This window comes from Lepidochelys kempii, chromosome 4 (genome assembly GCF_965140285.1).
Source record: "Lepidochelys kempii isolate rLepKem1 chromosome 4, rLepKem1.hap1, whole genome shotgun sequence".
Taxonomy (NCBI): domain Eukaryota; kingdom Metazoa; phylum Chordata; order Testudines; family Cheloniidae; genus Lepidochelys; species Lepidochelys kempii.
Window position 1 is genome coordinate 142,679,271 of NC_136383.1, and position 26,115 is coordinate 142,705,385.

Sequence of the window (26,115 nt, forward strand, 5' to 3'; positions counted from 1 at the left end):
CAACTCCTGGCTATATTAAATATTGCAGTGTAATGATACCCTGAATTGAGGGACCTTTATCCTCTTCCTTATTCTTCATTCCCAGCTCTACTGGTAATGGTTAGTGGTGGGAGCTGGAGTGCCTTTTATCTGATCAGGGTGTATTACCATCACAAAGATGAGCATTCTCCCTAAGGCCTCCTTTCTCAAACAGTGCAGAACTCTGCATAGCTACCCCACTGAAAGGGAAGATCCCTTTAGGACAGACAACTTTTGAGGGGACGGTAGAACAGTAAGCTTGGCTTTCTAAGTGCTTAGTTGTATAATTTAGCAGCTCTGGGATGAAAAGTACGTGATTTGGTCAACACTGGCATAGTGAGGTGGGGTTGACTGAGTGCAGTCAGGGGTACAGATTGTTGTCTGTAGCAAAATGTGTTCAGCATGTGCTATGTTGCAGCCCAGGTTTGTGAGAGCAGGCAGAGTACAAACCTTTGCTATTGACAAACGCTGCTCACATAACCAGTAATTTCCTCAGGAGAATTTAACTGAAACATCAACTGCTAATCGGAGATATGAAGGAGTTTGTCAGAGCAAATACCTAAATATGAGAGTGCAATTAATTTGGCCTTCCATTTCATAAGCTCCTGTCACCAAATTGAGCGGTGGTGCAGGATTTCTCTCGCTGAATATAACTCTTTGAATTGCTTGTTTAGAGAATTGCCTGTACCCATTCACTATGAAAGCAGGAAGCTACAAACAGGAATGAATAGGGATTTCTGGTTCTGCAATTTCTTATTGTTGTTGCTTTAATTTCCATTGCTGAGAATGCCCCTAGAGATTAGGAGGAAGCGTGCTTTAGTAGTACTGCCAGCCAGCCAAAATAACATTTAGCCCCTGGGGCTCTAGTCACTCCTTGGGTTCCACCGAGTAAGTTGTGTTATGTGCCCCTGTTGGCAGAAAATCTGGGACTAGTGCAAGTCACACACAACCCCCTCTGCTGAGAGACCAGGAGCCAGTTAGTGTCACCCAGAAAATGAGAGGGCAGCTGGAGAGGTAGTATGGATGAGGGCATCCAAAAAATGCACTGATTCAGCACATCCTCTGATCAAGCTTTGAAGATGAGTCTCCAATAGAACCCAAGCCATGAATTAAAGCTGCTCACCCTCTGTGGAGCTCCCTGGGGATTGCACTGGTACAAAACTTGTCTGCCCTTCCTTGAATGCCTCTGCAACGTCCCACCTGTGAGGTTTGTTACATGCTACTGACGAGCAGCCACTCGCATATTAAAAGGACATTTGATGATTGTATTGCTCTCCAAATGCATAACCACATTGTGCTCCCTCTCTGCACTTACCATCACTGCTGACCTCTTCCTCAGCATGTATGCGCCACTCCACATCCTCTGACTCCAGCAAGTCTCCTTGTGATATCTCTATGATCTGCAGTTTCCGCAGACTCACCAGGTCTATCTCTCTTAACCCTGTTTCCAGTTGTTTCACCATGTCCTTGCCTGGCTGACTAGTCAAAACTGTAATCTGAAACAGAAGGCACAGATCTAATGCAGTAGCTACCTCCGACTGCCAGAGATATCATGCCCAGATGCTGTTTTAGCAGAATACAGTAACTAGGGAAGCCCCTCTAGAACACCCCCGCCCTCCCCATGCAAGAGCAGATGCAGAGGCATTTGGTAAGATTTCATAGAATCATAGAATATCAGGGTTGGAAGGGACCCCAGAAGGTCATCTAGTCCAACCCCCTGCTCAAAGCAGGACCAATTCCCAGTTAAATAATCCCAGCCAGGGCTTTGTCAAGCCTGACCTTAAAAACCTCTAAGGAAGGAGATTCTACCACCTCCCTAGGTAACGCATTCCAGTGTTTCACCACCCTCTTAGTGAAAAAGTTTTTCCTAATATCCAATCTAAACCTCCCCCACTGCAACTTGAGACCATTACTCCTCGTTCTGTCATCTGCTACCATTGAGAACAGTCTAGAGCCATCCTCTTTGGAACCCCCTTTCAGGTAGTTGAAAGCAGCTATCAAATCCCCCCTCATTCTTCTCTTCTGCAGGCTAAACAATCCCAGCTCCCTCAGCCTCTCCTCATAACTCATGTGTTCCAGTCCCCTAATCATTTTTGTTGCCCTTCGCTGGACTCTCTCCAATTTATCCACATCCTTCTTGAAGTGTGGGGCCCAAAACTGGACACAGTACTCCAGATGAGGCCTCACCAATGTCGAATAGAGGGGAACGATCACGTCCCTCGATCTGCTCGCTATGCCCCTACTTATACATCCCAAAATGCCATTGGCCTTCTTGGCAACAAGGGCACACTGCTGACTCATATCCAGCTTCTCGTCCACTGTCACCCCTAGGTCCTTTTCCGCAGAACTGCTGCCTAGCCATTCGGTCCCTAGTCTGTAGCTGTGCATTGGGTTCTTCCGTCCTAAGTGCAGGACCCTGCACTTATCCTTATTGAACCTCATCAGATTCCTTTTGGCCCAATCTTCCAATTGGTCTAGGTCCTTCTGTATCCTATCCCTCCCCTCCAGCGTATCTACCACTCCTCCCAGTTTAGTATCATCTGCAAATTTGCTGAGAGTGCAATCCACACCATCCTCCAGATCATTTATGAAGATATTGAATAAAACCGGCCCCAGGACCGACCCTTGGGGCACTCCACTTGATACCGGCTGCCAACTAGACATGGAGCCATTGATCACTACCCGTTGAGCCCGACAATCTAGCCAGCTTTCTACCCACCTTATAGTGCATTCATCCAGCCCATACTTCCTTAACTTGCTGACAAGAATACTATGGGAGACCGTGTCAAAAGCTTTGCTAAAGTCAAGAAACAATACATCCACTGCTTTCCCTTCATCCACAGAACCAGTAATCTCATCATAAAAGGCGATTAGATTAGTCAGGCATGACCTTCCCTTGGTGAATCCATGCTGGCTGTTCCTGATCACTTTCCTCTCATGCAAGTGCTTCAGGATTGATTCTTTGAGGACCTGCTCCATGATTTTTCCAGGGACTGAGGTGAGGCTGACTGGCCTGTAGTTCCCAGGATCTTCCTTCTTCCCTTTTTTAAAGATTGGCACTACATTAGCCTTTTTCCAGTCATCCGGGACTTCCCCGGTTCGCCACGAGTTTTCAAAGATAATGGCCAGTGGCTCTGCAATCACAGCCGCCAATTCCTTCAGCACTCTCGGATGCAACTCGTCCGGCCCCATGGACTTGTGCACGTCCAGCTTTTCTAAATAGTCCCTAACCGCCTCTATCTCCACAGAGGGCTGGCCATCTCTTCCGCATTTTGTGATGCCCAGCGCAGCAGTCTGAGAGCTGACCTTGTTAGTGAAAACAGAGGCAAAAAAAGCATTGAGTACATTAGCTTTTTCCACATCCTCTGTCACTAGGTTGCCTCCCTCATTCAGTAAGGGGCCCACACATTCCTTGGCTTTCTTCTTGTTGCCAACATACCTGAAGAAACCCTTCTTGTTACTCTTGACATCTCTGGCTAGCTGCAGCTCCAGGTGCGATTTGGCCCTCCTGATAACATTCCTACATGCCCGAGCAATATTTTTATACTCTTCCCTGGTCATATGTCCAACCTTCCACTTCTTGTAAGCTTCTTTTTTATGTTTAAGATCCGCTAGGATTTCACCATTAAGCCAAGCTGGTCGCCTGCCATATTTACTATTCTTTCGACTCATCGGGATGGTTTGTCCCTGTAACCTCAACAGGGATTCCTTGAAATACAGCCAGCTCTCCTGGACTCCTTTCCCCTTCAAGTTAGTCCCCCAGGGGATCCTGGCCATCCGTTCCCTGAGGGAGTCGAAGTCTGCTTTCCTGAAGTCCAGGGTCCTTATCCTGCTGCTTACCTTTCTTCCCTGCGTCAGGATCCTGAACTCAACCAACTCATGGTCACTGCCTCCCAGATTCCCATCCACTTTTGCTTCCCCCACTAATTCTACCCGGTTTGTTTGGTAAACCAAACAAATGTAAACCAACCTGAACTGGATTTGGGAATTGTAATTTTATTATTATTGCCACCATGCGTGCAGGGAGCCCAAAGAGGCCCATGTGACACCATGGCAAGGTGTGGTGCAGGGATCACTATAATTAAGTGCTGATGTAACCTTGTTTTGCAAAATGGCACTGTTGCCAATTCTTGTGCTTTGATTGTGAGTCGGTGGGAGTTGGTGTATTTCCTAAACATCAACTCCTGAAGTCACGTGATTACATAAACATCTCTGCTTTCACTTAAAAAAAATCTAGTACTCCTGGTTGCGGAGAAAAGCTTGAAAATGTTATGTGAGTGTACCCGGAAAGGTCAAAAATACAGAAGATATACGGAAAGAGCTCAATAATTATTACTTTAAAAGGATTTTTAAGGCAATCTCAGTTTTTGTGGAGCCTGACTCATGATTTTGGAACAGCTGGAATTGTCAGTACTAAAATGGTTTCTATATTAAGTTACTGTCCCTTTGTGATGGGGTATGCAAACCCCAAACTGGGGCCAGACAAGGTTGAAGGACAGTACTGGGCTTAGGGAACCCTGCCAAGCATGCTTTAGCTGGAGACAGGGTTGAAAAGGGAGCAGCCTAGCTCAGAGGGGAGGCTGGGAAGAGGACAGACCTACCCTGAAGGCTCCTGACAAAAGGTCTGGAGAAGTCTCCTTGAAGGAACAGGACTCTATGCTGAGCTGGGTTGGGGCTGATGGTTTGGTTTCTTTTGTCTCATCTGGGACCAGAGGCTGAGGGAGGGAAGGAAGTAGTGGTAGGAAGTGATCCAGGTAGGGTGACTCAAAGGGCCCCTTCAGAGCCCAAATGCTGCTGATCCTTATAGGGCCCTGGGTTGGAGCCTGGTGGAGTGGGTGAGCCTGGGCTTCCCTACCACCACTGGGTGGGCACTAATCACTAGGCTGCCTAGCCCACCAAGGACCCTCTTACACCCTTTAAGTGGAGCTGCTTCCTAGGAGTGGGAAGGAGTTCAGAGACATTCCATGGCATTTAGGGGCAGCACGTCAACTGGCAGCAAGGAGCAGTTGCCAGGAGCTCTTGGGAAAGAGCTGAGTTGATTTACCCCGCTGCCCTTTGTTCCAGCTGCTGCTGCCACTTCCCAGAGGAAACAGATGGATAAAGGCCAGTGCTGTGCTGCCAGAACATGAGCAAAGGGCTCCTCAAATGCTTTCTGGCAGGGGGCTGTGCAGGAAGCAGCTCCCCACTGGTGGGTGGAGCATGTCCAGTTGGTGACTCGGTCCTGTGATGGGGTGTCCACCCCACACTCCCTCTGAAGGGGTTAATGGCAGCCAGGTGGGCCAATTAATCTATTAGGCTGAGAGGAAAGCCCTAACTAGGAGAAGCTCACCTGTGTGAGAACAGGCAGGGCTTCTATAAAGCCACAGAGCTGATAGCAGAAAAGGGGCTATAGAGAAGGAGTCTGCTTTCGCTCCCTGGGAGAAGGGAGGTGTGTTTGGGGTTTTCCCTGGGAAGAGGGAGTAGAGAGGCTGAAAAACCCTAGATAAGAGGTGGTGCCAGGGTAGGAAGCAGCCCAGCAGCTAGGTTGGAGACTGAACAGATCTTGGCTGCATGTTGTAGGGTCCCTGGGCTGGAACCCAGGAACAAACCATCCCAATGTGCAGAAAGAACAGTAAATATGGCAGGCAACCAGCTTGGCTTAACAGAGAAATCTTCAGTGAGCTTAAACCCAAAAAGGAGGCTTACAAGAAGTGGAAACTTGGACAGATGACTAGAGAGGAGTATAAAAATATTGCTTGAGCATGCAGGGGTGTAATCAGGAAGGCCAAAGCACAATTGGAGTTGCAGCTAGCAAGGCATGTGAAGGGTAACAAGAAGGGTTTCTACAGGTATGTTGGCAACAAGAAAAAGGTCAGGGAAAGTGTGAGACCCTTACTGAATGGGGGAGGCACTAGTGACACTGGGTAGCAAAGTATGGGGAGGAGGTAAGCCACCTTCAGTAGTGAAAGAACAGATTAAGGACTATTTAGAAAATCTGGACATGCACAAGTATTGGGTCTGGATCTAATGCATTCAAGGTTGCTGAGGAAGTTGGCTGATGTGACTGAAGAGCCATTGGCCATTATCTTTGAAAACTCGTGGCGATTGGAAAAAGGCAAATATAGTGTCCATTTTTAAAAAAGGGAAGAAGGAGAATCCAGGGAACTACAGACTGGTCAGCCTCACCTCAATCCCTGGAAAAATCATGAAGCTGGTCCTAAAGGAATCCATTTTGAAGCACTTGGAGGAGAAGAAGGTGATCAGGAACAGTCAACATGGATTCACCCAGGGCAAGTCATGCCTGACCAACCTGATTGCCTTCTATGACGAGATAACTGGCTCTGTGGATGAGGGGAAAGTGGTGGATGTGATATATCTTGACTTTAGCAAAACTTTTGATACAGTCTCCCACAGTATTCTTGCCAGCATGTTAAAAAAAGTATGGATTGGCTGAATGGACTTTAGGTGGAGAGAAAGCTGGCTAGATCGTCGGGCTCGGCGGGTAGTGTTCAATAGCTCGATGTCTAGTTGGCAGCCGGTATCAAACAGAGTGCCCCAGGGTTGATCCTGGGGCTGGTTTTGTTCAACATCTTCATTAATGATCTTGATGATGGGATGGATTGCACCCTCAGCAAGTTCACAGATGACACTAAGCTGGGGGAAGAGGTAGATATGCTGGAGGGTAGGGATAGGATCCAGAGTGACCTAGACAAAGTGGAGGATTGGGCCAAAAGAAATCTGATGAGGGTCAACAAGGACAAGTGCAGAGTCCTGCACTTAGGAAGGAAGAATCCCATGCACGGCTACAGGCTGGGGACTGACTGGCTAAACGGCAGTTCTGCAGAAAAGGACCTGGGGATTACAGTGAATGAGAAGCTGGATATGAGTCAACAGTGTGCCCTTGTTGCCAAGAAGACTAACAGCATATTGGGCTGCATTAGTAGGAGCATTGCCAGCAGATCGAGGGAAGTGATTATTCCCCTCTGTTCAGCACTGAGGCCACATCTGCAGTATTGCATCCAGTTTTGGGCCCTCCACTACAGAAGGGATGTGGACAAATTGGAGAGAATTTTTGTTGCCCTCTGCTGGACTATTAGGGGGCTGGGGCACATGACTTACGAGAAGAGGCTGAGGGAACTGGGCTTATTTAGTATGCAGAAGAGTGAGGAGGGATTTGATAGCAGCCTTCAACTACCTGAAGGGGGTTCCAAAGAGGATAGAGGTAGGCTGTTCTCAGTGGTGGCAGATGACCGAACAAGGAGCAATGGTTTCAAATTGTAGTGGGGGAGGTCTAGGTTGGCTATTAGGAAAAACTATTTCACTAGGAGGGTGGTTGAAGCACTGGAGGTGGTGGACTCTCCAGCCTTAGAGGTTTTTAAGGCCTGGCTTGACAAAGCCATGGCTGGGATGATTTAGTTGAGGTTGGTCCTGCTTTGAGCAAGGGTTTGGACTAGATGACCTCCTGAGGTCTCTTCCAACCTTAATCTTCTATGATTCTATGAACCCGCAGTAGAGGGTGGGCCTGGGTTCCCGCATCAGCTACTGAAGGGGTGGTACTTGAGGCAGTGAATGGCAAGACTGCTGAAGGAAAGACTTTGATATACCCTGGAAGAGGGGAACACTGAGTGACCTGGCCAGAAGGCTGAGTCATGAAGAGAATGCTGTGGGCTCTCGGATTAGAGAGGAGATGCAGATCTGCGACGGAGAAGGTATAATGGCATGCACCCATGGGAAGGGGTGTTGGCCTTGACAGCTAATCCTTATAGTGAGCAAGAGGAGGCTCTAGCCACGTGGTGAGTGGTGGACCCCATCACAAGTCCCTTTTGGTTCTCAAGTGGGCAGGCCTCCCCTAGCAAATAGTAATTCTCTCCCTTCCCCCTCCCCTTTCAAAGGATTATGGATATATCTGGATGGACTTTTATGAGGATACAAAGTCCATCCCTCTGGCCCCAGTCCTATCTCACTATTTGAGATCCATGCTCCAACCCATGGAGCCGCTAGAGCTTTTCCAGTAGAAAATTTTGTTGCCATTGGCAAAACTACCTGTTTTTCACTAGCCTGGTTCTTGGAAACAGATTAATTGTTTTTGTTCTAATGTTTAAAAAAAACAACAACCCCAGGCAGAGCTGAAACTTAGTCTATTTCAGCCCAAACAGTTAGTTTGCCAAACTGAGAAAAAATTAAAAGTTAGGTTATAATGGAAGGAATATATGCAACTATAACCCACACACTTCCTGAGCGGCAGCCAGTACATCCCTTGGCCTGTGCTGCTTCCAGCAGCTCCCATTGGCCTGGAGCAGCGAACCACAGCCAGTGGGAGCTGCGATCTGCCGAACCTGCGGATGCGGCAGGTAAACAAACAGGCCAGGCCCGCCAGAGGCTTTTCCCGCACAAGTGGCGAAACAAGTTTGGGAACCACTGCAGTAAGAGGCTCCTGCATTTAGTTTCTGAGGTTCAATCCCACGCGCTGACAACCGGAGTTTGTTGGCGTTGCCTATCTGAAGGTTGTGTATCACTTCTATTGACGTCTAAAAATACAAGCTTAACTTTTCATGTGAATAGTGATTTTTTGGGTGTTAACTTGAGATACCTTAAAAATAGAGGGCTCTTTAATCTAGAAGAAAAAGGCAGCACAAGATCAAATCCCTAGAAGCTGAAGCTAGGAAAATTCAGAGTAGAAATAAAGTTAAATTGAACAGTGAGGGGAATTAACTATTAGAACAATTTGTGTTGGGGTCTGGTGGATTCCTCATCACATGAGGTGTTTAAACCAACCCTGGATATCTTTCTAAATGTGGGTTTGAAGCAGGAATCACTTGATGAAATCAAGTCCATGGTCTGTTATGCAGGAAGTCAGACAAGAGATCCCTTCTGGTTTTATAATCTCTGAATTTATGAAAAAGAACCTGATTTTCAGAAGTACTGAGCACCTGCCCTCTGAAAATTAGGTCTTTTTAGGATGTCTCAAGTTGGGTATTCAAAAACTGAGACAGTCAATAATTACTTTTGAAAACTTAGGCCACTGTCTTTTTACAGTCATACACATGGATAGCTTTTTGTACTATGGTGTATACCAGAAAAACAGAAACCAGACATCCTCTGTGAAAATTGCACAGTAATGTGTGCTTGCACAACACACTGTGGACTAATTTTAACAAACCAGAGGAACAGGGAAAATCTAGTGGAATATATGCCACCTACAGCTGTAGATCATTTAATATTGTAGTTAACTGTCCCATTCCTTCAGCTGCAGCAATGGAAGATTGTGCTGTGCATGTATTTGCAGTTAAATTAATTAGAGAAGGTAATTGAGTCATTCCCTGAATTACACCTACTCTATATTGCCCTCCAACACTGAAATAAACACCCCAAATCAGAATCACAATGAGCAGAAATTAAAACCCATCACTTATTTCCCCCCCCCCACAAATCCCCCTATCCTCTCATCACCAAATGGGTGAGGGTGGGAAAGTAGGAGGGGGAAGAAAGTAAAATTATGTAAGAATGAAAAACAACCTATGCATCTGCATCCAAGGATAGAAAAAATGTATCTTTTATGGCATTATTAGAGAAATCATATTTACAATGCCATTATATAAATCAATGGGATAGCTTCTCCTTGGATCACGTGTTCAGTTCTGGTGACTGCATCTCAAAAATAATGTAACAGAAATAGAAGGGATTCAGAGATGGGAATTACATTTAGATGCTTCAACAATCTTCCATATAGTGAGAGAGTGAAAAGACTGGAGCTGTTTACTTTAGGGAGGCAATGAATAAGAGGGGACACAATAGATGCCAAATGGTAGAGGATCTGTGTTTGGGTGCATGGGACAAGGAGTCCTACGGAAGTCTCAAGCTGCTGCTGAGAGCATGAAATACTGACTATAAAGTTTTCTGTGTTTTCCAAATACTGATCCTATTTGCTTTTTGTACTGAAAATTGATTTAAAGATTGTGCTAAAATAATGATCTTTTTGTAGGCTTTTCCAGTTCTTTGCTACTGTGCCAACTAATCCCACAATAAAATGCTTTTCCATTTGAATTGGTGTTTTAATGAACTGTGGACATACTTTAAGCCACAACTAGGATCTTTGCACAAATGTCCTATTGATGCAAGTGGAAATTCCATCCAGGGAATATAGGCAGAACATGACCCTAGAATGTAAGGGTAGGCTGGCAATGAAGTCATATCAAAGAGTATCTTGTTTGCAGCTACACATAATGCGTTTCACTATGATTTCATAAGAAATAAAATCAACTTTAAATAATATCCAGACTTGGATGCCTGGAGATTAACAGTGTACAAAATGGGACGTTAAAATAATCAGCTAATGCTTGTCATCAAGTTGACTTCCCTCTCACAGCTAGGGCCGTATTCCATGAGCGTATTGAATCTGTATGTGGCATGAGATCTTGGGCATCCTGCAGAGCAAGCTATGGGATTCCTCTTTTTTGGAATTGTTTTATGCTACTTACTTCCTCCCATGATGCTTAGATACCACAGTGACTGACACCTGAAATAGACAGACAGACTGCTCTTGATGGTTATTACTATCTCCCCAGCACCCAACTTGCCTCAACAGAACTGTTCACTGAGCCTCCTGCTAGCATATGTCTGGTGTACTGTTTAAACTGCTGGAGCCCATCCTGCACAGCCTGCATCACTCTGTCTCCCTTTTGTTGGAAAGAGCCTTCTCTTGGTAAGGAGCGAAGTTCTGAAATGCAGGTCTGAAGCCGAGAAAAGCTCCCTTTTACTTGCTGCAAAACAGCATTCAATGAAATTAAAGAGAAGACATTTAAAATGCAATAATAATTATTTTTTACACAATGCAGTTTGGTTGTAGAACACATTGCCCCAAGGTTACAGGGTTTAAAAAGGATTGGACAGTGATACGGATCACAAGACTATCCAAAGTTGTTATTGTAAAGATTTTCAAAAGTGGTGTAGCCTGGGGATAGGTAGAGTTTTGGGAGGACTATAAACCCTCTTGCTTCAGGACATGAGTCAATTAGGGGCTGGGAGGAAGTTTTTTTTGTTTTGTTTTTTCCTCTGTGGGCAGGTTATCCCATGGCTAACTGACTCCTGTGGAATTTCCTGAGCCTTCCTTGGAGGCAGCTGGTAGTGGCTATTGTTGCAAACAGGATAGTGGACTAGATAGACCACTTGTCTAAATCAGTCTGTCAATCCATATAGCTCCAGAGGCACAAATCACTACCGCAGCTGCATCCCACTACAACTGCTTGTGTTTTGTCTCACGTACGGATGTGTAGCAGGGCAGTTACCTGCTCTGGTGGAAAAAGCTAGGCTGATTAGGGAAGCAGCCACACCTGGGACCATGCCCAATCAGGCCGCAGCTGGCCCTATGAAAGGGCTGTGAGCCAGGACCTGAGTCAGTCTCTGTCCAGCCTTAGAGGGATGGGGATGCCTGGGGGAAAAGGGGGTACCTGATGCAGAGCAGAGCTGGGAAAAGACAAGACAAGAGGAGCTGGGGAGCTCTGGCCTCGGGTAATGCCAAAGCAGGTACTGGGGCTATAGAGGTATATCCTGAGGATAGGTAGAGGCAGCTGGTCCAACCCATTTGCCAATGATGAGTGGCCATTTCAGACTGCAGTTTGCCCCAGTGAGAAGGGGGCTAGATGATGACTGGCAGTAGCCACTGAGGCAAGGTGGGCTTAGGGGGAGGGTGTTCCCCTGAGAGGGGAGACCCAGAGTGTGGGGGTACTGCTGTGACAGAACTCTGAGGTAAAGGGCACTGGGGTCCGGGAGGGACACAGGGGGCCTGAGGCAGGTGAGACACTGGCCAGGCAGAAGGCGCTCTGGGGCTGGAAAAAAGCTAATTCCCACATGACCAGCAGGAGGCACCAAACTGGTGAGTGCGCGATCTTGCTACAGGGCGATATATAAAGGATATGATGCTTTATATGTTTCACAGCCTTCCCCAGCCTATTATATACATACTGCCCATGATCAAGGTTATCTAACACATGAACCCAATCGTGACTTTTCCCTAATGTAGACAGAGGCTAAAAACTTTTGCCTTGATATAGCTGGTTGAAGTGAATCCTAGTAGGGAGTCCTAGAGTTTGTGGAATGTCTAGAGTAGCATTTACAAATAAGTCAATTAAACTACAATAGGAACAAAGTCTCTACTGTAGACATACCCAGTGAGTGAATTGTAGTAAAATCTGGCCCATAGTATGTCTAAATTGCTGCTAAATGTACATTGAGGGGGCCAGCAAAAGTTATTTACATCAGTTTAAACTCCTAGACTAACTTTTGAATTTGGCCTTCAGTCTCCATTAGCCCACGGAACCAAATTGTGATCTGTTTTGGAAGCCACTGTGGAGTCGGGCACAATCATAGGACTGGAAGGGACCTCGAGAGGTCATCTAGTCCAGTCCCCTGCACTGATGGCAGGACTGAGTATTATCTAAACCAATAACAAAGTGCTTCTCCAGTTTTCTGCAGCTAAAGACTATTAACATTAAATGTAGAGCTAGCTTCTGATGCTACTCAATGTGAATAATGGTACTCACTACTCAGTCTGGGGAGTCTCCACTAACGTCAGCGTGATGCTGCTCAGTATCGGTAAACGTCAGTCTCTGGACCTAAATAACACTTCACGTTTTGGCAGAAAAAATTCCTCCTGCACAGACCAAGTGGGTTTTTACTAAATCGCACATTTAAGAGGGAGATCCAGGAATTTGGAGAGTCCCAGTAAGCCTCTGCAGGCCCCAGTTTGAGGAAACTCAGTTAATTTTTTTTTTTAAAAAAAACCAGGTCCAAACTTTATGTGCTCACTCCAAAGACCTTCTCTTGTAAAGTAAATTATGTTAAACTGCAATTAATTTGCTAGGGGCTTTAATCTGCAACGTTGTGCAGCTTTGGGTTAGTGGGCCCAGATTAGTGAATACCTAGAACAAACACTGGATTAGTTCTTAACCCCAAAGCTCCAAATCAAACACAATACCATTGTATTTGTCCCCAATCTCCTTTTGGTCTTATTGGGAGACTTGAGTCATAGAATCATAGAATATCAGGGTTGGAAGGGACCTCAGGAGGTCATCTAGTCCAACCCCCTGCTCAAAAGCAGGAGCCATACCCAATTAAATCATCCCAGCCAGGGCTTTGTCAAGCCTGACCTTAAAAACCTCTGAGGAAGGAGATTCCACCACCTCCCTAGGCAACGCATTCCAGTGTTTCACCACCCTCCTAGTGAAAAAGTTTTTCCTAATATCCAACCTAAACCTCCCCCACTGCAACTTGAGACCATTACTCCTTGTCCTGTCCTCTTCTACCACTGAGAATAGTCTAGAACCATCCTCTTTGGAACCACCTCTCAGGTAGTTGAAAGCAGCTATCAAATCCCCCCTCATTCTTCTCTTCTGCAGACTAAACAATCCCAGTTCCCTCAGCCTCTCCTCATAACTCATGTGTTCCAGACCCCTAATCATTTTTGTTGCCCTTCGCTGGACTCTCTTCAATTTATCCACATCCTTCTTGTAGTGTGGGGCCCAAAACTGGATACAGTACTCCAGATGAGGCCTCATCAATGTCGAATAGAGGGGGACGATCACATCCCTCGATCTGCTCGCTATGCCCCTACTTATACATCCCAAAATGCCATTGGCCTTCTTGGCAACAAGGGCACACTGCTGACTCATATCCAGCTTCTCGTCCACTGTCACCCCTAGGTCTTTTTCCGCAGAACTGCTGCCTAGCCATTCGGTCCCTAGTCTGTTGCTGTGCATTGGGTTCTTCCGTCCTAAGTGCAGGACCCTGCACTTATCCTTATTGAACCTCATCAGATTTCTTTTGGCCCAATCCTCCAATTTGTCTAGGTCCCTCTGTAGCCTATCCCTGCCCTCCAGCGTATCTACCACTCCTCCCAGTTTAGTATCATCCGCAAATTTGCTGAGAGTGCAATCCACACCATCCTCCAGATCATTTATGAAGATATTGAACAAAACCGGCCCCAGGACCGACCCCTGGGGCACTCCACTTGACACCGGCTTCCAACTAGACATGGAGCCATTGATCACTACCCGTTGAGCCCGACAATCTAGCCAACTTTCTACCCACCTTATAGTGCATTCATCCAGCCCATACTTCCTTAACTTGCTGACAAGAATACTGTGGGAGACCGTGTCAAAAGCTTTGCTAAAGTCAAGATACAATACATCCATTGCTTTCCCTTCATCCACAGAACCAGTAATCTCATCATAGAAGGCGATTAGATTAGTCAGGCATGACCTTCCCTTGGTGAATCCATGCTGTCTTTGACCTGCTTGGCACAATCATTTTCTAATTGGATTAAAGATGTTTATGTATGCACACTTCCACATTTAGTTTCACAATACCATATTTAAAGAGTACCCTATCCCAACACACTACTTGTTTTCCTAAATAAAGGAAGCAGGGACAGTGGACGAGAAGCTGGATATGAGTCAGCAGTGTGCCCTTGTTGCCAAGAAGGCCAATGGCATTTTGGGATGTATAAGTAGGGGCATAGCGAGCAGATCGAGGGACGTGATCGTCCCCCTCTATTCGACATTGGTGAGGCCTCATCTGGAGTACTGTGTCCAGTTTTGGGCCCCACACTTCAAGAAGGATGTGGATAAATTGGAGAGAGTCCAGCGAAGGGCAACAAAAATGATTAGGGGACTGGAACACATGACTTATGAGGAGAGGCTGAGGGAGCTGGGATTGTTTAGCCTGCAGAAGAGAAGAATGAGGGGGGATTTGATAGCTGCTTTCAACTACCTGAAAGGGGGTTCCAAAGAGGATGGCTCTAGACTGTTCTCAATGGTAGCAGATGACAGAACGAGGAGTAATGGTCTCAAGTTGCAGTGGGGGAGCTTTAGATTGGATATTAGGAAAAACTTTTTCACTAAGAGGGTGGTGAAACACTGGAATGCGTTACCTAGGGAGGTGGTAGAATCTCCTTCCTTAGAGGTTTTTAAGGTCAGGCTTGACAAAGCCCTGGCTGGGATGATTTAACTGGGAATTGGTCCTGCTTTGAGCAGGGGGTTGCACTAGATGACCTTCTGGGGTCCCTTCCAACCCTGATATTCTATGATTCAGGGGAGGGGAGGAAAGCTAAATGGGGCAGAGGCAATAAAAAGAACCTGGAAGCTAACTGACCCCAAGTTAGATGGGAAGTTAGAACATAAGAATGGCCATACTGGTTCAGATCAATGGTCCATCTAGCCCACTATCTTGTCTCTAACAGTGGCCGATGTCCGATGCTTCAGAGGGAATGAACAGAACAGGGCAACTTTGAGTGATCCATCCCCTGTTGTCCAGTCTCAGTTTTTGGCAGTTGGAGATTTAAGGATATGGGGTTGTGTCCTTGTCCATCCTGGCTAATAGCCTGTCAAGGTTCCTTCCCCACTCTGAACTCCAGGGTACAGATGTGGGGACCTGTATGAAAACCCCCTAAGCTTATTTTTACCAGCTTAGGTTAAAACTTCCCCAAGGTACAAACTATTTTACCTTTTGCCCTTGAACTTTACTGCTGCCACCACCAAGTGTCTAACAGATATAACAGGGAAAGAGCCCGCTTGGAAATGTCTTTTCCCCCCAAAATCCTCCCCAAACCCTACACCCCCCTTCCTGGGGAAGGCTTGATAAAAATCCTCACCAATTTGCAAAGGTGAAGACAGACCCAAACCCTTGGATCTTAAGAACAATGAAAAAGCAATCAGGTTCTTAAAAGAAGAATTTTAATTGAAAAAAAAAAAGTCAGGATGGTAAATACCTTCCAGGGTAATCAGATTCAAAACATAGAGAATCCCTCTAGGCAAAACCTTAAGTTATAAAAAGACACAAACAGGAATATACATTCCATTCAGCACAGCTATTTTATCAGCCATTTAAACAAAACAGAATCTAACGCATATCTAGCTAGATTACTTACTAAGTTCTAAGACTCCATTCCTTTTCTGTTCCCGGCAAAAGCATCACACAGACAGAGAGAGCCTTTGTTCCTCCCCCCGCAGCTTTGAATATATCTTGTCTCCTCATTGGTCATTTTGGTCAGGTGCCAGCGAGGTTATCCTAGCTTCTTTCACCTGTTAAGGGTTTTTCCTCTGGCCAGGAGGGATTTTAAAGGTATTTACCCTTCCCTTTATATTTATGACATAGCCATTAATAGACCTGTCCTCCATGAACTTATCTTATTACTTGTTGAACCCAGTTATACTGTTGGCATTCACAATATCCTCTGGTAATGAGGTCCAGAGAGTGTGTTGTGTGGAAAAAGTACTTCTGTTTGCATTTAAACTGGCTGCCTATTAATTTCATAGGATGACCTCTAGTTAGAATCATAGAATATCAGGGTTGGAAGGGACCTCAGGAGGTCATCTAGTCCAACCCCCTGCTCAAAGCAGGACCAATCCCCAACTAAATCATCCCAGCCAGGGTTTTGTCAAGCCTGACCTTAAAAACTAAGGAAGGAGATTCCACCACCTCCCTAGGTAATGCATTCCAGTGTTTCACCACCCTCCTAGTGAAAAAGTTTCTCCTAATATCCAACTAAACTTCCCCCACTGCAACTTGAGACCATTACTCCTTGTTCTGTCATCTGCTACCATTGAGAACAGTCTAGATCATCCTCTTTGGAACCCCCTTTCAGGTAGTTGAAAGCAGCTATCAAATCCCCCCCCGTTCTTCTCTTCCGCAGACTAAACAATCCCAGTTCCCTCAGCCTCTCCTCATAAGTCATGTGTCCCAGTCCCCTAATCATTTTTGTTGCCCTCCGCTGGACTCTTTCCATTTTTTTCCACATCCTTCTTGTAGTGTGGGGCCCAAAACTGGACACAGTACTCCAGATGAGGCCTCACCAATGTCGAATAGAGGGGAAGCTCTTCTTTTATGTAAGAGAGAAAGTGTTATTTACTGATCATATTTCCTCCCCCCAGTTCATTCTTCTAAAATGAACTGTCCCAGTCTTTTTAATCTCTCCTTACATGGAACTCCTCCATACCCCTAATCAGGTTTGCCCTTCTCTGTACCTTTTCCAATTCTAATATATCTTTTCTGAGATGAGGCAACCAGAACTGCATGCAGTATTCAAGGTGTGGGCATAAAATAGATTTATATAGTGGAATTATATTTTTCTGTTTTATCTATCCATTTCCTAATGATTCCTAACCTTCTGTTAGCTTGTTTTGACTGCTGTTGCAGGTTGAGTGGATATTTTCATGGAGGATAGGTCCATCAGTGTCTATTAGCCAGGATGGGCAGGGATGGTGTTCCTAGCCTCTGTTTGCCAGAAGCTGGGAGTGGGTGATAAGGAATGGATCACTTGATGATTACCTGTTCTGTTCATTCCCTCTGGGGCACCTGGCATTGGCCACTGTTGGAAGACAGGATACTGGGCTAGATGGACCTTGGGTCTGACCTAATATAGTGGGGGTTATGTTTTCCAATGTGCATTACTTTGCACTTATCGACACTGAATTTCATCTGTCATTTTTTTTGTTGCCCAGTCACTCAGAGTAGTGAGATCCCTCTTTAAGTCTTGCATTCAGCTTTGGACTTGACTATCTTGAGTAGTTTTGTATCACCTGGAAATTGTGCCAACTTCTTGTTCTCCCCCTTTCCCAAATCACTGATGAATATGTTGAATAGGACTGGTCCCAGTACAGATGCTTGGAGGACCCCACTATTTATCTCTCTCCATTCTGAAAACTAACCATTTATTCCTGTCCTTTGTTTCCTGTCTTTTAACCAAAAAAAAGTACTTGTGGCACCTTAGACTAACAAATTTATTCGAGCATAAGCTTTCGTGAGCTGTATGCTCAAATAAATTGGTTAGTCGCTAAGGTGCCACAAGTACTCCTTTTCTTTTTGTGGATACAGACTAACACAGCTGCTACTCTGAAACCTGTCTTTTAACCAGTTACTGATCCATGAGAAGACCTTCCCTTTTATCCCATGACTGCTTACTTTGCTTAAGAGACTTTGGTGTGGAACCTTGTCAAAAGCTTTCTGAAAGTCCAAGTATACTATATCCTCTGGATCACCTTTGTCCACATGCTTGTTGACACCCTCAAATAGATTGCTGAGGCATGATTTCCATTTACAAAACCATGCTGGCTCTTCCCTAACATACCATCTTTATCAATCTGTCTGATAATTCTGCTGTTTACTAATAGCTTCAACCAATTTGCCCAGTACTGAAGTCAGCCTTATCAACCTGTAATTGCCAGGATCGACTGTGGAGCCTTCTTAAAAAATGTGCATTACATTAGTTACCCTCCAGTCATCTGGTACAGAAGCTGATTTGAATGATAGGTTACATACAACAGTTCTACAATTTCATATTTGAGTTCCTTAAGAACTGTTGGGTTAATACCATCTGGTTCTGGTGACTTATTACTGTTTGGTTTGTTTGTTTTTTTTTTATTCCAAAACCTCCAATTGAAACCTCAATATGGGAGAGTTTCTCAGATTTGCCACATATATATTAAAAAAAAAAAAAAAAGTTTGGATGTGGGGATCTTCTCTCCGATGCAAAAAAAATTCATTTATCTTCTCTGCAACAGCCTTGTCTTCTTTGAGTGCCTTGTTAGATCCTTGATTGTACTGTGACCCCAGGGCTTGTCTGACAAGCTTTCTGCTTCTGATACAAAAAAAACCCAGCATTTTTTAAAAATTTACATTTTAACTAGTTGCTCTTCAAATTGTTTTTTGGCCTGCCTAATTTATACTCTTGAGTTGCCAGCATTTTTTTCTCCTTTCTGTTTTCCTCAGTGGGATTTGACTTCCAATTTTTAAAGGATGCCTCTGTTAAGCTATCATGGCATGTTTTAGTCCTTTCACTGTTGTGGTTTTTTTATAATTTGGGGTATACATTTAGTTTGAGCCTGTATTATGGTGTTTTTAAATAAGTTTCCATGCTGTTTGCAAGTATTTCACCTTCTTGACTGTTCCTTTTAATTTACATTTAAAGAGTTTCCTCACTTCTGTACAGGGCCGTCCCTAGCTATTCAGGGGCCCTACACAGCTGCCACCCCCTCCCCCCCCATGCCGTGTGTGTGTGGGGGGGGGGGGGCAGGGGGCAGGCCAGGCCTCCAGGGGACAGGAGTAGGCTTGGGTGGGGAGAACTGCCCCCCAGCACTCACCGGTGGTGAGGCTGGGGCCAGGTCACTGCATTTTCCACCACTGGTGAGTGCAGAGCCAACCCTGCTGCAGCCCTCAGGGGAGTCAAGGCTGGGGCAGAGCAGAGGCAGAGGCTTTGGGGAAGGGGTGGAGTGGGGGTGGAGCAAGGGTGGGGACCATGGGGAAGATGCAGGGCAGGGGCTGGAGCAGCCCACAGCTGCGCAGGGCACCAGGAAATTTGGTACAAATTTCCTGGTGCCCTATGCCGCTGCGTACTTTGCATATGGGTAGGGATAGCCCTGCTTTTGTGGTGTTCTCCCTTTGAAGTTAAATGCTACTGTGGTGGGTTTCTCTGGCATTTCCACCACTACAAATATGTTAAATTTAATTTCAGTATGGTAGCTATTACTGAGCAATTCAGCTATAGTCATCTCTTGGACCAGATCCTAGTTTGCTTGTTCTGTTGCTATTTTTCTTTAATTATTATTTTGACTCCTTGCTACTTGCTGCCAGGATAGTCCTCCTCAGGCACTAGGTCTCTAATTACGTTTTGGTTTGTAAAATAACATGATGGGGACAGCACAAGCCAATGGAGCTCATTACCTAAATTGGGGGTGGTGGGTCCGAGACGGGCACATGACTTAGCCAGAGCACAGCAGTGAGGCATGACAGGAAATAAAATGAAAGTCTGTCTTTTCCAGACTAAACAAAACCAATTTTTTTCAATTTTCCCTTATAGGTCATGTTTTCTAGACCTTTAATAATTTTTGTTGCTCTTCTCTGGTCTTTTTCCAATTTGTCCACTTCTTTCCTAAAATGTGGCACCCAGAACTGGACACCATACTCCAGTTGAGGCCTAATCAGCACAGAGTAGAGCAGAAGAATTACTTCTCATGTCTTGCATACAACACTCCTGTTAATACATCCCAGAATGATGTTTGCTCTTTTTGCAACAGTGTCACACTGACTCATATTTAGCTTGTGACCCCCAGATCCCTTTTGGCAGCACTCCTTCCTAGGCAGTCATTTCCCATCTTGTATGTGTACAACTGATTGTTCCTTCCTAAATGGAGCACTTTATTAAATTAAGTCCTTATTGAGTAATCACTGACTGCCCTTCAATTTAGCCACAATTAGTATCTGTATTACAGTAGCACCCTATCAGGATTTTAGCAGTAGTAATGTATATTATGGTAGCATCAAAGGTTGCAGTTGAGATTGGGGTCCCAGTGTGCTGCACAGAAACATGAGAGCACACAGTCTCTGCCCTGAGGAGTTCGTAATATAACTAGACAAGACAGACCAACCATAATAGACAGATGACAGATACGCAAAATGTCAAAGGGTCATGTCTGGTTTTGTTTTACTTTGAGGAAAAATCAGAAGTGAAATTAAACTATCTTACTCGAGCCCTGTCCCAGTGTCTCAGCCAACCTGCCACTGTCATTTCAATGTGCTCTTTTCCCATTCTGCCCATCCAGACAGTTGTGTATTGTTTACCCTCCCTGTTATATAGGTATTGTGTTCTCTCTTCCCTGCATCTCTCTCACATCAGTTGCACCCCAGTACCTCTCTCCTTTGTGCTGTGACAGTGCTGCTGATGGCAGAGACTTTTAAGGTGTCCCTGATCCACTGCTCCTGCCTCTAAAGGTGAGCAGAAGCCCTATGGGCCAACCCAAGAGTAGAAGTTGGTAGCCCTCTGACCATGTGGGCTGGAGCCTGGTGCTTCTGGGGGCCTGGTGCCCCAGAGTCCAAGAGGCAGCATAGCAGAAGGGGATATGAAGAGGAGAGAGTAGTGGCCTCATGGATGAGTTCAGGAAGAGTGTTCCACTTGTAAGAGATGTGTGGGAGAAGAAGCAAAATGGACCATCAAAGCTACTTTATAGACCAAGTAGAGAAACTAAGGGGTGTAGGCAAGGGAGAGGAGCCCTGAAACTTCTTGATGAGATTTAATTCAAAATAGAGTTCATGAGCAGAGAGAGATGAAGACTGTTCCAGATGGCAGAAGCTGCAAAGAAGAAAGTTCTTGTACCAACAGTGGTAAAGTTGGGTGGAGGGGGAGAGAGAGAGAGAGAGAGAGGGCTAAGAAAAGGTGAGTAAAGGAAGAACAGGACTGTCAAGTAGGCTGGAGCACAGCTATGGAGAGGTTTAAAATGAGGGCAATTTTGAACAGTATTCTGAAATGGATACAAAGATCATAGAATATCAGGGTTGGAAGGGACCTCAGGAGGTCATCTAGTCCAACCCCCTGCTCAAAGCAGGACCAATCCCCAACTAAATCATCCCAGACAGGGCTTTGTCAAGCCTGACCTTAAAAACTTCTAAGGAAGGAGATTCCACCACCTCCCTAGGTAATGCATTCCAGTACTTCACCACCCTCCTAGTGAAAAAGTTTTTCCTAATATCCAACCTAAACCTCCCCCACTGCAACTTGAGACCATTACTCCTCATTCTGTCATCTGCTACCACTGAGAACAGTCTAGATCCATCCTCTTTGGAACCCCCTTTCGGGGACTTGAAAGCAGCTATCCAATCCCCCCGCATTCTTCTCTCCTGCAGACTAAACAATCCCAGTTCCCTCAGCCTCTCATAAGTCCTGTGTTTCAGTTCCATAACCATTTTTTGTTTCCCTCCGCTAGACTCTTTCCAATTTTTATCATTTCCTTCTTGTAGTGTGGGGCCCCAAACTGGACACAGTACTCCAGATGAGGCCTCACCAATGTCGAGTAGAGGGGAATGATCACGTCCCTCGCTCTGCTGGCAATGCCCCTAATTATACAGCCCAAAATGCCATTAGCCTTCTTGGCAACAAGGGCACATTGACTCATATCCAGGTTCTCGTCTGCTGTAACCCCTAGGTCCTTTTCTGCAGAACTGCTGCCTAGCCACTCGGTCCCTAGTCTGAAGTTGTGCATGGGATTCTTCCATCCTAAGTGCAGGACTCTGCACTTGTCCGCGTTGAACCTCATCAGATTGCTTTTGGCCCAAACCTCTAATTTGTCTGGGGCCCTCTGTATCCTATCCTTACCCTCCAGCATATCTTCCAGTGGAGGTCTTTGGGGTGTAATGGGAAAGACTGACAGTGATATTCAGAACATGCTGCAATCTGGGGAGCTGCTGGTCAAAAAGGCTAATGCAATTCTTGCATGTATAAACGGGCATAGTGAGTAGGAAGGTAATTTTTCTTTTGTATACAGCACTAGTGAGACCAATCCTGGAACATGGTATCCAGTTCTGGTGTGAACATTTTAAAGAGCTTGTTGAAAAATTGGAGAGGATGTAGAGAAGAGCAACAAATTATTTTAGAGCTAAAAAAAATGCTTCAGTGAAAGAACTCAATATGTTTAGCTTATCAAAAAGACAATTGTGAGGTGACTTGATTACAGCATATACATATTGTCATGAGACAATATCAGGCACTAAAGGTCTCTTTTTAATTTTAACAGAGGCATCATAAGAACCAATGGCTAGAAGTTAAAGCCAGATAAACATTTGTGGCTTATTTCTAATTTGAATTTAACAGTGAAGGTGATTAACCATAGGAACAAACTACCAAGAGAAGTCATGGATTCTTTATCTCTAAGTCTTTGAGTCAAGAGTGGATGCATTTCTGGCTTGTGTACTTTAGTCAAACACAAATTATGGGTCTCAATACAGAGGTAACTGGGTGAAGTGTTACTGTCTGATATACAAGAGGTCAAACTAGATGATCAAATGTTCCACTCTCTCTTTAAAGTCTGCATAGGCCATAGATGAAGAGTTGCTATATAGTCAAAGTGAGAGCAGTTGGAGGAAGATCTTAACACAGGTAAGGATTCATATGATGGATGGCTGGAAGAAAGGGGTGGCCAGAGCATTGCTGCACTTAGTGGTCAGCTTGGGCCTAATTTTAAAGGGGGACCTAAACCCAGCCTGAGCGCAAACTGACCAGAATTCTGTCCAAACCCACAAGGGTTAAGTAGTTTTCAGACCCAACCTAAACTTGATCCTTCCCCCTGAACCTGTTTCAGTGCTGCTGCCTCATTCTTGAGGTTTGGCCTGGTGGGAGCTTCCCACTCCCTATACCCCATGGCTGTGATCCATCTCTGGACACCTCCTGCCCATGGGGTTTGTGCCAGCATGGCTGCATAATCACTCTGGGCTGCTGTAGCCTTGCTGTACTGTGTGCGCTGTGGAGTGAGAGCTGCTGTGATGAGTCTGCACACTCACTATGCTGTGCACACACAGAATGCAGTGAGGTGGCAGCATCCAGTGGGAGCAAGGCACATAGCTACTACTTTGTTGGCCCCACAGGTAGAAGGAGGTGATGAGGGCCTACCTGACCCTGAAAGACTCAAGTTGTTTACTGACCTGACCTGAACCAGACCCCTGTAGTTGGGGCCCTTTGGGTTGCAAGGCTCTACAGGTGATCCCTGGCAGATTAGCTGTGGGAGCACTGTTAGCTGGCACAGTTTAGAGCAGTGCTAAGGCTGACTTGGTCCTCTACGGAGCAAATTAAAGCAAATTCCCTAGCCCAATAGGCTTGCCATCAAACTTTGGATGTGATGCACAGAGTAGGATTACTCAACCGTCAGCAGGAGACGGGAATAAGGATTACAGTAGTAAAATTACATGAGGACTCGGTTATGGCATATGCACATCTCAGGGGTTCCAAGCCACTTTGCTGCCTTCTCCCAAATTCCCTCCAGATTCACTTCTTCCATGAAACCCATAAAAAGTGATTGAGTATGATTTTTTTTTTTTACATATAATAACTTTGTAGGCTGGGTCTGAATGAGCCCTCCCCAACATCTAGTGATAAGCTGGGGAAAAAAAGACTTAAGAACCAGACCATATTTGCACAAACACACCTCCTCTACCTAGGTATTCAGCAGACAGAACTGTGTTGCCAAAGTGATGGATATTGGCCGGTGGTGGGTTACAAATCACATTAGTATTCAATGGAGGAGTAATGAAATGTTATCCTTATTGTACTAGTAAAGGGCAGCAGAACCGGGCTTAGTCTGTCCTGATAGAGGGGACAACCTTAATTTACTAAACAAGGAAGAGAGGCCAAATCCCAGTGGAAAAAGGAGAGAAGTAGGGACAGGTATTTGTACGTGGTGGTGTATGCTCTAAGAGTCCTAGACACTATTTAACTCTCCCCCGCTCCACTGTTTAAAGGCAGAGCTGATTAGAATCAATTGAGTCATTTGTTTTCTCAGGTCATCGCTGGAGCTGAAATCACCAATAACCAGGTCTAAGTGCTAAGCCTAGTGTGGGGCGGTGTTTCAGTGCTACCTCACTGCAGTCTTTAACCCCGCTCTCAGTGATTTCAGCAATTGGTGAAGGGGTGCGACCTAAAGAGGTGGCAGAGAGACAGATGGTGGCAGAGAGAGTGATTGGTACTGTGGCCAGTGGCCACGGAGCGAACAATGGTGCAGCAACAATGAAGAGTGAAAGGCTGCAACTGTGGCACTGCTCAACACCTTCCCCCCACCCCCCAGTCCCTCTAGGGTGGGAGGTGAACTCCCATGAACATGCCCCTGAATTCTGGGCCTTCACTGACCAAGGACAGCAACTGGGAGTGGGGTGCAGTAGAGGGGAACATTTGTTTGTTAGGCTCACACCCCAAGGTGAGAAGCTAAGACTACTGCCCAACGTATTTTGGTGTGGGTGTTTGCCTTATGACTGCATGGGGTTTTTTGTAATGTGGTTGTGGTGGTTTCCCAAACTAATACTTGGTTCCCTTTCCCTTTTAATAAAACTTCTCTTTTGTTATAGACAAACTCAGTTCCCGTGAGAGGGGAAGCATTCTCTCTTAGAGGCGCTGGGGTGGTGTGAACTTTTCCCAGATTACTGGGCCAGCTCAGTCTAGTAGAGGAGTCCTAGATATTGAACCCACCCCTTGCTGCAGCCAACTTCATCTGGCAACTATGCCCTGTCCTTTCAAATCCCTCCTTTAAGATCCATTTAAGATGAAACCCATAAAAAGTGATTCAGAGGATGATTAACTTCTTTACATATACCTTCTAATTAATCATAATTGTTTATGCTAAATTGAATGTATCCATTACAGCCTTTAAAATCCTAAGTCTATAAATCCCTTGTTTCATACTCACCACAAAGGGAAGGAGGCACTCGTGCTGGTTCTGCACCACATATAGGCTCAGCAATGGGATGCGACAGGGACCTGCCAAACTACATGCTAGACAGAAGAAGTTTTCCAGGGCTTCACAAAGTTTAGAACATGTGTTGGCCCAAAAGGGTGGCTTGACATCCACAATGAGGATCTCTGGGAGCTGCCATGAGTGTGCAGTGGCATAAGCTTTACCAACAGTGAATCCTCTCCTTGTTTCTGAAAGTGTTTTTCTGGAATTCATGGCATCTGAACAGGAAACAGCACACCAGCTGTCCAATCACCCATCTGCCTCTGAGAAGGGAAAAACAGAATGTCATCCTGAGATATGGTGCTAAATCCAGCCTGAACTCAGCCTATGGTATAGCAGGGCAATCATATCTGTGCATCTAGAGAGGTATGAAAATAAAATGATTTAGCCTAAAAAATGCAGCTAATCCTTCTGGGGAACTACAGCCTGACCCCTAGCTCCTTAATGGGAGGGAGTAGCCTGGGAAGTAAGAAGTAGCAGCAAGTGAGACCCGAGTTTAAAATATGATACAGCGACAACAAGACATTGCAAGTTGGGACTGCATATGTCTAAGCCTTTATTGTGGACAGGGAGTAAAGAGTCTTGTACTTCAGAGCTTGAGCCCATCCTTAGTGATCAAGATGAGACCTAATAGTTATGTAAATGGCATCTTATTCTACAGCAGAGTTTTCAGGTTAGTCTATGAAGCATCTGGTTCTGGTCACTGTCAGATACAGGACAAGATGGACTGCTGCGCTGATCCAGTATGGCAATTCCTATGTGCCTCTGGGCCCCTCTCTATACAGCCCTAGTGCAAACTTAACTAGAACAACACATTTGGTTCTGAGCACCACATTACCATTACATTGACAAACTGGAT

The 26,115-nt window shown here is 45.4% G+C and overlaps 1 protein-coding gene across 1 annotated transcript in view; it reads right to left on the reverse strand.

The window, feature by feature from the left end:
• M1AP (meiosis 1 associated protein) overlaps nt 1–26,115 on the reverse strand; it is a 59,300-nt gene that overhangs the window by 32,619 nt on the left and 566 nt on the right. The window contains exons 2-4 of the mRNA XM_073343216.1: nt 25,209–25,388; nt 10,575–10,757; nt 1,334–1,514 (exon numbers count right to left, since the gene is read on the reverse strand). Of these exons, the coding sequence (XP_073199317.1) occupies nt 1,334–1,514; nt 10,575–10,757; nt 25,209–25,388 (544 nt within the window). The remainder of the gene's footprint in view (nt 1–1,333; nt 1,515–10,574; nt 10,758–25,208; nt 25,389–26,115) is intronic.